This window comes from Battus philenor, unplaced genomic scaffold (assembly GCF_028537555.1).
Source record: "Battus philenor isolate CCGP_79_NKW_IND1 unplaced genomic scaffold, ilBatPhil1.0.hap1 SCAF_15, whole genome shotgun sequence".
In the NCBI taxonomy this organism is placed as follows: Eukaryota; Metazoa; Arthropoda; class Insecta; order Lepidoptera; family Papilionidae; genus Battus; species Battus philenor.
In genome coordinates, this window is record NW_027181677.1 from 6,711,900 (window position 1) to 6,724,250 (window position 12,351).

The following is a 12,351-nucleotide window of genomic DNA, read 5'->3' on the forward strand; positions in this document are numbered from 1 at the left end:
TTCTAAAATATAGCAAAATTATTTGTATACATAGGATACACACTTTTTCAATTTACTATTCAATTTTCTTTGGTTTTTTATCTTGATTAGGCATAGCCTTCATCGATAAGTATAAGTAAATAAACAACAATTTAAATTTACCATTGTTTTCGAACGTATAATGATCTCTAGCCAATACGAAAGGGTAAACCGTGCAGGTAAATTAATACATCACTTAATTCAATTCAATGCAATACGTGCGTCCGATTTGGCAACCGGGACACCATTAAAGTAAAGCGCGACAAGTTGCTATCCGCATGTTAATGAACCACGTAAGGAAAGCGCGCCGTCCTGTCTGTGAGTACGAATTTTGTTTAGTGACTATAACACATTTTTTTGATTATTTAATGACCTTGTCGACTTCCTAGGCGGCTCGTCTTATTCTTTTTTCATACAAAACAAAATAAGACCATAATAAGTTAACTTGAAATCCCTTTAACCTAAGTTTTGTTACTAATATAGCGCAAAGAGCTGAGGAATGGGACAATCTAGCGAGGTCGTTGTTTCCATCTATAACTAGGAGTCTTAAAATCAAGAGTGAATAGGTATCTTCTAGGCAAGCATGTACCAACGTAGCCTTCATCATCGGCTAACATCAGACGAGAATGAGGTCAAATGCTTTGCCTATAACTAATAAAAAACCTATAAAATATTTTATGTTACTAACTTATTGATAACAAGGGGTTATAATAACATCCTCACGCTCGCATTGTTGTCCTCATTGCTGAGGATCGTCGGCTCTTGGACAAGTATAATTTAAATTCTTATTATGCTGCAATACTTGTTTCTATCACTCACACCGTGGAACTAAACAAAAAGAATGGTGCCAAGAGACGAGCAGATTTGGACCGACCAACTCAAGGGATTATGACTTCTCGGACCGTTGTTCCTGGTTATGTGGCCAAAAATTCTAACACTCGACACAGGCAGGTAGTAGAAATTTTGGTTAATAATTTAAAACGGCGCAGAGTAATCAGGTCACGGGATACGTAACATCTTCCTCCAACACCACATCTTGAAAGTATATACACAATCCTAATCGTTCTTCAAGGTACATATTACAGATCCATAGATAAATATGGAAAAGATCAAAGTAATGACCAGTTTTATTTTGGTGTTTCTCGTGATGTTACGATCTTTCCTTATACATCGTGTTTTGGGAATAAATAACAGTATATGTGTCACCAACTAGTAAAGTCATGGATTTCGTCCATTTATTCCTTGTATATTTAAGCCGTGCATTCTGAAATTGTCTCAATTTGTAGGAGAAACGAAATTCCTCCTGCAGTCGTAGATTCATAAACCTATTTGCAGTAAAATGTTATATTTACGACAGACTTAAACCAGGGCGGGAAGCTAGCTTCCAGAACATAAACAAATACAGGCATACCCATTATCTCTCTGCAAATACTTGTGGCCGATAAAGCTGTGATACACAATGTATTGATTTACTTCCTATCTCATTACTAAGAAACGGTCATAAGTTATATCATAGCGTGGTGATTTGTAAACGCGTTGTGTTATTTAGTGTTATATTTATTTACACATAGAACATTATTGAGTAGACTTACTTATTTATAAGTATCAGTATTGCCCATTGCATTTATTTTTCTTCAATAATAGTTACGTGTAAATTTATTGTATAATCAAATACTCTAAATAAATTGAATTAATCTCAAATTCTATTCCGAAATGTTATCAAACGACCTCCTCATTCATATTGCTTTCTCAAACTTTCCCGAGCGTATATTCAGAATCTATTTCCACCAAATTGACCGGTTTTTGAACTCATTCCAAATATACCCCAATTCAAACTCCACTATTTATTATATCACTTGGAAATTGCATAGGAGTATATTTCTTAGAAAAGACTAGTAAAAAGATTCTTAGTGTGAATAGATGGAAGTGCAATCTAGTCTACGAGTAAGTGTGAATTTTATGTACTGAAATGTTATTTATCTTATGCACGGAATACCGATGCTGTCTGGCTTTAGTAATTTTAAAATTCTATTTTTACTCTTTTTCATATTTTAATGGTAAGATTCATGTACATTGTATTTATCTACTTACTTCAATTCTAATACGTTATGAGCAGTGTTAGCCCTGCGGTTAGAGAACTGAGTCTTGCGATCGCTGTTCGCGAATTCAATTCCCGGTGTACAATCTTAAATAATTCACACTTTGTACTCAAATTATGGACGAGCAGTAGCGTCCTATACGTACCATAATACTACACTGCGATAGCCAACCTGCCTACGAAGCGTGGCGGTTATGATATATCTCCAAGTATATATGGGAGGCTTATGCCTTGCAGTGGGCGTTTACGGACTGTAACGACGATGATAAATTTATCTACTTGTTCTACAACTTTAAATGTCGTATAAGATGAAATAACTCTTAGTGTTTTGCACAAAAACCGTGCAAAAGAAGTAATAACAAAATCAATATAAATTTGTGTACAATCAAAATTCATTCTATAAACACAAAACATTAAAATGCAAATTGAAATAAAGTATCAATGTTAACTACTTATAGCTCTTTAACAAAAAGAGTTCACATATACTATGGATGCTAACATCAGTAGATAAGTCGGACGTATAGATGTCTAGCACCACTGGTTGAACTTGGATTTTCACTATTGCATTTTGTTGATGTATAGATAAGTTTTTCTAAGCACCGACAAATTAGGATTATAAATGATTAGGGGTACGTGTTACAACATAAACTTTGTGTTATTGTTATTAGTGAATCGCATTTGAATTATTTCATAATAATTTGTCTACAATTCAATATCAAACAGCTTATTCGGAACGATACGAGAAGCGGTAAACTGCGTTCTTTTGATTCTTTATAATATCAATATCTCATAGACAAACGTTCGCTTCCACGACTATATCTTCGATTTATTCATGTCTCCGCATAAATTTGGACCGATAAAGAATACTTTCATACATAAAATCACTTCAGAATGTGCGAACAGACAAAGGCTTCCTATTCGTTCAACCCTATACTGAGATATAAGTTTTATTTGTACGTATATACGACGTTATACTTCTGTTTATCAGAAGCCGTCGCATAATCCGTCTAGGCAGGGCTCAAAACCAGCTCGTTGACTTTATCCTGTCTAAATATTCAACTCTAGCTTAGTGATAAGTCCTTTATTCTGTCGAAATGCTTTAAATTCTGTTTTGATTCGTTATAATTTCTTCATATTTTGATGATCACAACAGACTTATGTTTTGCTTTTCTTTTTAATTACCTCTGTTAATTATTATGAATAAATATTTTTGATCAATGATGTTGATGATTTTAATCATCAAAATCATTTTAAAATCGTGAAATAAATTTTAATTGGGCCATTGCATTTGTTTCAGGTATTTTGGGACAAGAGACTCAGTCCGGTAAGAGGACGCAGAATTACTCCTTAAAAATCTTTAAGTTCTTGATCAAACTTTTAAGTCCTTTTATCGTATAAAAAAATTTCAACAAGATAATAACATTTCATTTGTAGTGTGTTTTTAAACTAAATGTTCATAAAATCTTGTTATGTTAAATAGATATTTTTATGATGTAATAGAACGAGATCTTTAAGAAAGTCGGGAACGATCAGTAATACATGAGTTACTAATTCAGTATTGCAACTTATAACAAACAATTATTAAAGCGAGTTCCTCTTCGGCTAAGGCCATTAAGTGCGGCAGTTAGATAGACTTATGGTGTTCTCAGACAACCAATGTATTGCAATGAAAGAAATAGTGCATATTGCAATGACAAGTTAAGAAAACTATCAAGTAAAAACACGAATTGGAAACACGTATAAATATTAAACGATTCATAAAACAGTAACAATACAAGCGCTTTATGAAAAGGCGTTTCGTTCATGTTTGGCAGCCTAACCGCTGTTTTGTCGGACCGCAACAAATTTTTTTTTTTCGCTTTGCGACGCTCTCTCATTCAGTGGCTCGCTGTGCACTGCATTTTTCATTCGGTAGAAACTCGTTGGGCGTATTCATGCCAGAATATTATCTTTCTGTATTATAAACTGCTTATAAATATAATGCTTCAATTTTCAAAGGTTTGAATCTGGTGCACATAATGTTATAAAGCAAGTTTTTTTTTTTTAAATAACACAATGCAGTATTCCTCGTAATAAGCTAGAGTTAATACTTCGCGGATTATATTTTTCATTTCAATTTTACGACACGTTCATTTTTTACACTCAGTTCTGCACTGTCGAGATATAACGCGTATTTTATGAAATGGAACACGGGATGGTTAGTTTCTCTGTGAAAATTTTGCAGCAATCCCGTGAAACGTATTCGAGTAATACTTGCTTACAAAAATGTTTTATTGTAATTCCTCGCCCCAGCACACCCATTGTTTTAGTGTTGTGCCATTACGTTGAGTATCTCGGTCTACCTGTACCGCTTTTACGAGTGCGGACCAAATGTTATTAACATTTTCATTTCTTGTATTTACTTTTCTCCGGCGAGCCATATACATACGTAGCGGCTTACTATCGCTTTCTTCATTACTTAAGGTGACCTATATCCAGGTAATCAGGCACGTACTAAGAAATGTACAAAAGTATATACATCTGTGTTATTAACAAAAAAATATTGCATGACATTTGGCCTAATGGCGAAGAAATGCCAGCAGGGTTTTTAAAGTCCAGGAGTGGCGACCACGTACCGGCAAACGTAGCTTATAACGTCCACCTACTAGGTCGTGTTGAGGTCAAAAAACGTTGGATGCAGTCTCTAACCGGCCTTATTAGAAATGTATGGATAAGGCCTACGCCCTAAGTGATGAACATAACTATTCATATACGGTAAAAATACTTGTACTTAATTTTACCAAATAATCATCAGGAAATATGATTATTGATTTAAAATGTTTCTATTTTGAATAAACTACCCTCGATGCGCGGAAATACTTACGGTTACTGAACGTTTGCATATAAGTTTTCATAACTTACATAATAATATCATAAAACTTGCCGCAGCGCCTATCGCATTTCTAGTTTTAAATGAGAATTCGAAAGCTCAAAGTTTGCTCTTGCTCCAAACTTCAAGTGTTCGATAAAGTCGTCAATTAAAGCATCTGCACTTTAACTATTTGAAGCAAGTCTGACTCTTGTGCTCTAGTTACAAGCAACCACGATCTCTTATCATTTCAAAACCGTAATTTCTAAGTTAGGAAAACTTGTACGGTTCCAAAATATCAATTTTTAGTTTTCACACTCTTTAGATCAGTAACGAGCATATCCGTAGATAAATGAAACAAACCAGTGGATTAGCAAGTTGATATCGCAGTGAGTTGGCCACATAGCCCGTAGAACAGGTGCCCTGGAGTTTTAATACTTTGGAGCGGAAACCTTAGGCCGACAAGAGCATCATTGGACACCAACCTAAAAGGTCGACAGACGACCTTGATAACGTCGTCTGTCGCAGGAAGAAGCAGGCCGCTTCCAACTAGTCTTTCCAGAAACTTATGAGAAATGTATGTCCAATAGTGCTCAAAGGCTGAAATTATGATTATCTTTAATTGATTCTTGTGCAACAATTGTTTCCTATACATTATATCTTGTTTTTATTTAATATCTCTACAATTAAAATGCTACAAATTAAATTTATTACTGTGAAAGCACAAAAATAACTAATCGGTGTTCAATATTTTGTTTGTTAATAATAATATATGTAGTTCATGCAGTTGCATAATTTTTGCATTAACAATTTTTTAACTAGTTACATTTATGTGAAATGTCTTTTAAACAATAGTAAAGAGTAACGTAAAGCCCTTCCATGTTCCACTACCGACGTTGTTTGGGCGGGCGGAGCAGCTACGTAGCGAGGTCAACGAACTCGCTAATAACTTCCGCTTGCCTGAGAACGCTAGTCGTTAATCTAGACTTAGTCTACCAAAGTAAAAATAACTTTTTTTCATTTGCAGCTTGACTAGTGCTTAGGTTCTTTGCTTGAGTCAGACTTAGAAAACACTAACAAAATAATTTTACCGATAAAAGTGCGTGAATTAAGATATCGTTTCTTAACTTTCTTTTAAAAGTATTATATAAGAAATTTAAATTTCTTAGTCGATGCTGATCAAATAATTTCAATCGAACATCGTTAATTCATTTTCAATTTTTATAGTTAAAACCAATAACGTACTATTAGTCAATAATTTCTATTTGTGTATCTGTTGTAAATCATAAATAGATGACCAAAGAAGAAATATTTTTATATTGAATGTTTATTATTGTATTTTTGGACAACGTATCAAAAGAGTCAAGAACAAAGTACTCTAGCACAATGGAAGCGATCCTCGAAACATCTTCAAACACAGCTGTCAATACCTGATATTAGCCGGCGGGCTTCTAAGTCCGCTTTTATGAGGCTTTGTATATCCTTGTAAACAAGTAGACATTTCCTTTGGACAAAATTTGTGGTAACATTTCTACTATATTAAATTACATCTACGAGAGAAATTTTTCAGTTTCAGTCTAAGATTGAGATTTAAAAACGAATAGATTAGTCAACTGATATATTAAAGAGTAAATAAATTCATCAATGTCATTACAAGTGTTAACCGTCCTCTACAGGACATGGCGCGTGGATTTTTAATAGAACTGATAAAAAGCGGCCTTCATGTATATCTATTTAAATATTTGCTAAATAATATTCCTTAAAAATACATCTCTGAGAACATAACACACTTTATAATATAAGCATGTATTACATATATTTTGAATATATTATCAGTTTTACTTAAGTAGAAAGTTTACCTAAAAGGGTTACAAGGGATTATTTCAAACATTATCCGGTTATAGAATTACCTTCTCTTTAACTAGGTCTAATGGGTCAATCATTAAATATTACGTAATAAATAGCACCTTTATATCAAAATAATGCTACCAATGGAATTAGAAATATATATAGATATGTTTGTATTATGTTCATTATATCTCAAACCTAGACTTGAAATCAAATTGAGCGCAGTTCCTCTGTGTAACCATACAAAGTTATTAGTTAGTCTAATTTAGATAACTATGTAGTATAGCACTTCAGCAAACCGCAATCACATAGCGATCTAATTTCTCCGCCTGTTCATGCTAATAATGCACTATAATGAATCAGGCGTTTGATTGAATAGTCAATGGGGATAAAATCTATTCTTGCAATCCAAATCCAATTCTTGCGCGCATTACTTCAGGCGATGCGTCTTTGAAATTGTGAAAGCTCTCTATTTTCATCGCTATGTACCTAATTTTAAAGAATATATTCATTTAAATACTATTGGGCTGTTCAACGAAATAGCAATGAAGATTTTATTGAACCCCGCGTAGGAAGACTAATTTTAATAAGGCATTGATTAAAGTTTGTTATGATTATAAATTTATATTATCGTCTTCTGTATTTCATAAATAGATTTATTTTTCGCAATAGAATTAATTTCCATCTTTAATACTAAATAGCAACCAGTATTTAATAATTCTTAAATTCTTGTTAAATATGAAGAATCTACAAACAATTTAAAAAATCAAGCAACACGCGACATACAGATTGTACAATTTTTCGATTTGTTTTGGATATGCCGCGCATTTTATTAGTTGATTGGATTTTACTCTGTATCCACGTTGTTTTATTCTGTGGTTTAGACGGTTTCTGTTGAAGTTTTCAATGTTTTGGAAGTATTGTAATTTTTACATATATCTGTAGCAGATGGATGTTTTAATTTTGTTATTAACCATTGGAACTTGAAATTTGTTGTTGAAAGAGTTACGAAAATCTAATATCTATCTACCTAACAATTTTAATTTTTTTTTCTTTTATAACTAACAAAAACAAATCTGTTTATCTCCGGCGAGAAATTAAAGAATGTATGACATAAATACATTATATTATTAACCATCCCGTGGTTTTCCAATATTTTATACGAGATGAAAAATTGTGCTTTATTGATTATCAATGCAGACCGCTTCCAAACGGTTCTCTTGTTATTACATGAAGAGACCTACATCCAGCAATGGATTTTCTACGATTGGAACAATTATGATGATTACCAAATATTTCAGGCAGAAAGTATTGGGAATTCTCTTTTGACATATTTTAGAATGTTAACTTTAAAAACGTGCACAAATGTTACTGACGCTTCTCGTACGTCATCACCTCCCACGTAAAATTATTGCAATATGCCGCTCGGTGGTACGAAATTCTTTAGATAAACACAGGTCACGTGGTGCCCAGCGGAGCTAGACGATAACGTAGGTTTCCAAAGTACATCTTGAAGATTCAATGAACTGTAACCAATACGACAGTACTCGTTTACTATTATATTTCTGAGTCTCCTTCAAACTTAGAATCCCAGGAACAACAATTATTCCTAGAGATAATTATTATTTGAAATAAAGCAACTTATTATCGGATTCTTACGTTTTATATTTACATTCTCGATATTTCGAATGCTTTTCTGAACCTATAGTCACAGGTAATTGGACGACTGGAGGTATTGGACGTTTGAAAATTTGTGGTTTTGTGGTTTATCACTATATTAGATTTGATAAATTACAAGTCCTCGTGAAAGAACCGCGATTCCCTAAGGTTGGTTTACCAGGCTATTGAAATTAAGAAACATCCCAATTTAAATAGATAAGATGGCTAGATGTGCCTATCAACTGGAGAACCTGTAGTTAATATAAATAATCTAAAACCAAATATAACACTGGAAGAGCTTAAGATTCCAACTTACTCTACGTAGATCGGGCTAATGATAAAATAGTTGACAAATTTAAAAGAACCATTAAAAAACTATGGCACGTGGACTACCAACAACTCGGTCTTTATCGTAACAACTGGTACTAAAACACTCCAAACTTCAGGAACTTAAAAATGAACTGTGCGATGCGATGTAATTCTTTAAATTTGTTTTATTTAAGATTTAAGACATTATATCGTTTTAAATATAAATATCTTAAATACTAATGTTAGAATATCCCAGTAGCATAGTGATATATAATGTGTCTTTATGGGACAATAGCGTGTGTTATATATTTTTAATATAACGTTAAGTCTCGACTAATAATCATGCATGTAACGTCTAATATCTCAACGACCAGTGACAATCCGCATTGTGCATTGAAGCGACAACAATAGCTCACCCATGCAGCCGCAATCCCGCTGTTTTTATTTCGTAATTGTGCGTGATGTCTTTCTCGTCTACTTCCTCTCGCATTGGAACCGTGACAGAATTAGCTTCGATGTTTTCTTTTCTTTTTAATATTTATTTAACAAAAACAGTGATGATTTGGCAGGAATTACAAGTTATTTTATTTCCTCTAACGTTGGCAGTAACATCTGCCTTCGGTGTTAAAAAAGTATTTTGTTAAGTACTCTTTTAAAAGCTTCAACGTTTTATTTGGACTGTAATACTTACGCAAGCGTTAATTATACTCGGTTATACTATGATAATTATATTAGTATTACAATCCCAAACAAGTAAGAGAATATTGAGAAAATGTTTCAAATCTTTTATAGTACGGTAGTTAAATCCTTGTAGGATAAAATCCTACCATTTCGATGCCTACATCGACCATACTTATATGAAAAGAATAGATATATTATTTAACAAAAAAAAAACAACTTTGGACTAACGTTCGCTATAAAAGAGCAAGACATTAGTGATTTCCTTACCTATATTTTTAGATACATTTTATTAAATGCATAGTTATCAGCGTTATTATTCTATAATGTTCTATTTAATATAAATGGGAATGTTTAAAAATTCATTTGCGTTTTAAGAAAAAAAAAATTAAAATCAAATAAGTTTTTAAGCTGACATTCAAGCCGGACACGGTCCTTTTAGGCTAACATTGTGTGTCATATAACGGTATCAGTCGTGGGCAACCTGTTACGGACGCGCTCGAGTCATGTTTTTTGTGTGAACACTTTCTGCACTAGACATATGTATGTAAATTATAGGCGTGATAACGATTCGAACGTATGGACTTTCAAAATTTACTTAGTCATAATTGTTTTTTAGGCATAAATATACACCCTTCGAATCTTATTTCGCAACACGTTTGTTTTGGTATTTTGCCATTATAATATGATCCATTTTAAAAATAGAGAGAATTACGTAAAGAATTTTAGATGACGTTCGTAACTATCTACATTTATAGTTTGTTATAACATCTATCCTATTCGTAGGCTTATAATAGTATTCAGTAGAAGCGCAGTGCATGCAAAATTATCACCGGTGCATTTTTGTTCAGTACAATGATGCAATCCCGGGACTCGGCAGACTCTTTGTGAACGAACATTCCCTTCCTCGATTGTGAACTTTTTGAATGGAACCCAGATTCACTTTACGTATCTGGAAGTGGTTCATTACGGGACGTGTGCTGCAGTGACACCGTGTTGGCTATTGAAACCTGTAAAACTGTCGCTGTACCCCATACTTGTTTAAGTTTTCGCTAAAGATATCTGTAAAAACGCAAAACGCGTTTTACGATTCACATCGTAAAAATAAAATATTATTGACTTGTTTATTTATTCATTAGTACAAAAAAACTGCAATTATCTTGTTTATTTACAAGTTTTACAGTTTTACCAATGTGTGTTACTCATGATAATTTAAGACACAAAAACGTGATCACTTACTTCGGGTCTCATCGGCAAGCTCACAGTATCTAATGGATTCAGGCGTTATTCTGCGGAAGTCCATCCTAAGTAAGAAAAAGACCAATATATATCTACTTCCGCCAATGCAGTAGTAGTCGTGCAATAAAGTGCACCGTCCGCCAGCCCGCTGATAAATGCGTATGCGGCAAACAATGCGAATTACACAACTACCACCGTTAAATCACTCAACACGTGTTTCACCCCTCCACGGAGCATCCCCAGGAGCTAACAGCTCAAAGTAGCTCATTGAGTCATGGTGAGGGCTATGCTAGGTATATTTCTACGAGATCAAACCAGGATTGAAAAAATCCGTAAAGGAACGAAAATAGCCAACATATCCTGGCGGATTGGCGAGTTGAAGTGGCTGCCCATTGCCACTTCAAATTGTCGCATAGCGTGCAATTAAAACTACCACTGAGGTCTTAAAGTTCTAAAGTGGAGTCTATTATCCGGCAAACGCAGCGTAAGACATCCATATATATGGATAGTGATCTTGTTAAGATTGGCGGAAAAGGTTGCTGTCAGCTTTGAATTGCTTATTGAAAATCTCTGGGGGAGGCCTGTGCCCATTAGTAAATGTCCTACAACTAATATGATGATGATAATCAAAAAAATACTTTGACATAAGGTAAAATTTAAACGGTTTCCAATTGATAAATAAAAATTGACAACAAACATTGCGTTTTCAAAAACTATGTATTATTAATAATATTATATTACGTAGTAAAAATATGTAATTAAAATATATTACTTAATTAATTTTATTTATTTAATTATAAAAGGGATCACTATAAAGTTAAGTAGGTTTTGTTTACACGTTAAATTAAAGCACAAAGCAATAATTCAATGCGGTCTCGGCGAGATCTTTATTTTGCCGTTATCTAATATAGACTACCGCCATAGCGCAGAACCTCTCTGAATACAAATGATCCAGTACAAGCGCTTGTATGTAGGTAACATAATTTTTATGGAGACCTTGCAGTTGTAAGGTAAACGGCGGCCGTATAGATCACGACTCATTGTCTGCTACACACCGTTGACGAGTCATTAAAACTAAGAAGTTGCTTAAATCGTGTCGCAGCGGACTCGGCACGCATTTGCGTCACGCTTATGATGTTAATGTCAAAGCGTGTGAACTAAATTATGTTGCCTCTTGATTTTAATCTTAACCGTATTGTCCTGTACCGTAATGTGATAAGAAATTAGATAATTCTGATCTTGCTTAATACCAATTAAAACTTTTGCAAAAAGATATTGCGATTTTTTTAATTATTTTGTACATGTTAATCGCATTTTTTTCTTTAAGTTTGACAATAAACATAAATGTACCATTGATGCATTGAATCGAAATTCGCATCATTACATGTTTTATTACGAAGCTGATATTTCATAGCTGTTTTTGAATAATAATTAAGTAATTAAATAATTCTTACATTCATTCACCGTTCAGTTTCCAATACAACATTTTTTATTACTAAAAGATATTAAACCGCACATACAAGATAATATTTGAGTGTAGAATGATGTTTTAATTTAAATAAAGACTGTTACCTTATGGAAGGGAAAACTTTTTTTTTACTCTGGAATATAATACTTAAATGGAAGATGGGAGTGAAACACGCGAACAGATAGA

General features: G+C 33.4%; 1 protein-coding gene across 6 annotated transcripts in view; it reads left to right on the top strand.

Annotated features, from left to right (window-relative positions):
- Positions 1-12,351, top strand: part of RapGAP1 (Rap GTPase activating protein 1) — a 162,668-nt gene that overhangs the window by 113,700 nt on the left and 36,617 nt on the right. For 2 of the 6 annotated variants that reach the window (XM_068761511.1, XM_068761512.1), the window contains one exon: positions 3,414-3,440. The exons of the other annotated variants lie outside the window; for them this stretch is intronic. In XM_068761511.1, the coding sequence (XP_068617612.1) occupies positions 3,414-3,440 (27 nt within the window). The remainder of the gene's footprint in view (positions 1-3,413; positions 3,441-12,351) is intronic. 6 annotated transcript variants of the gene reach the window in all.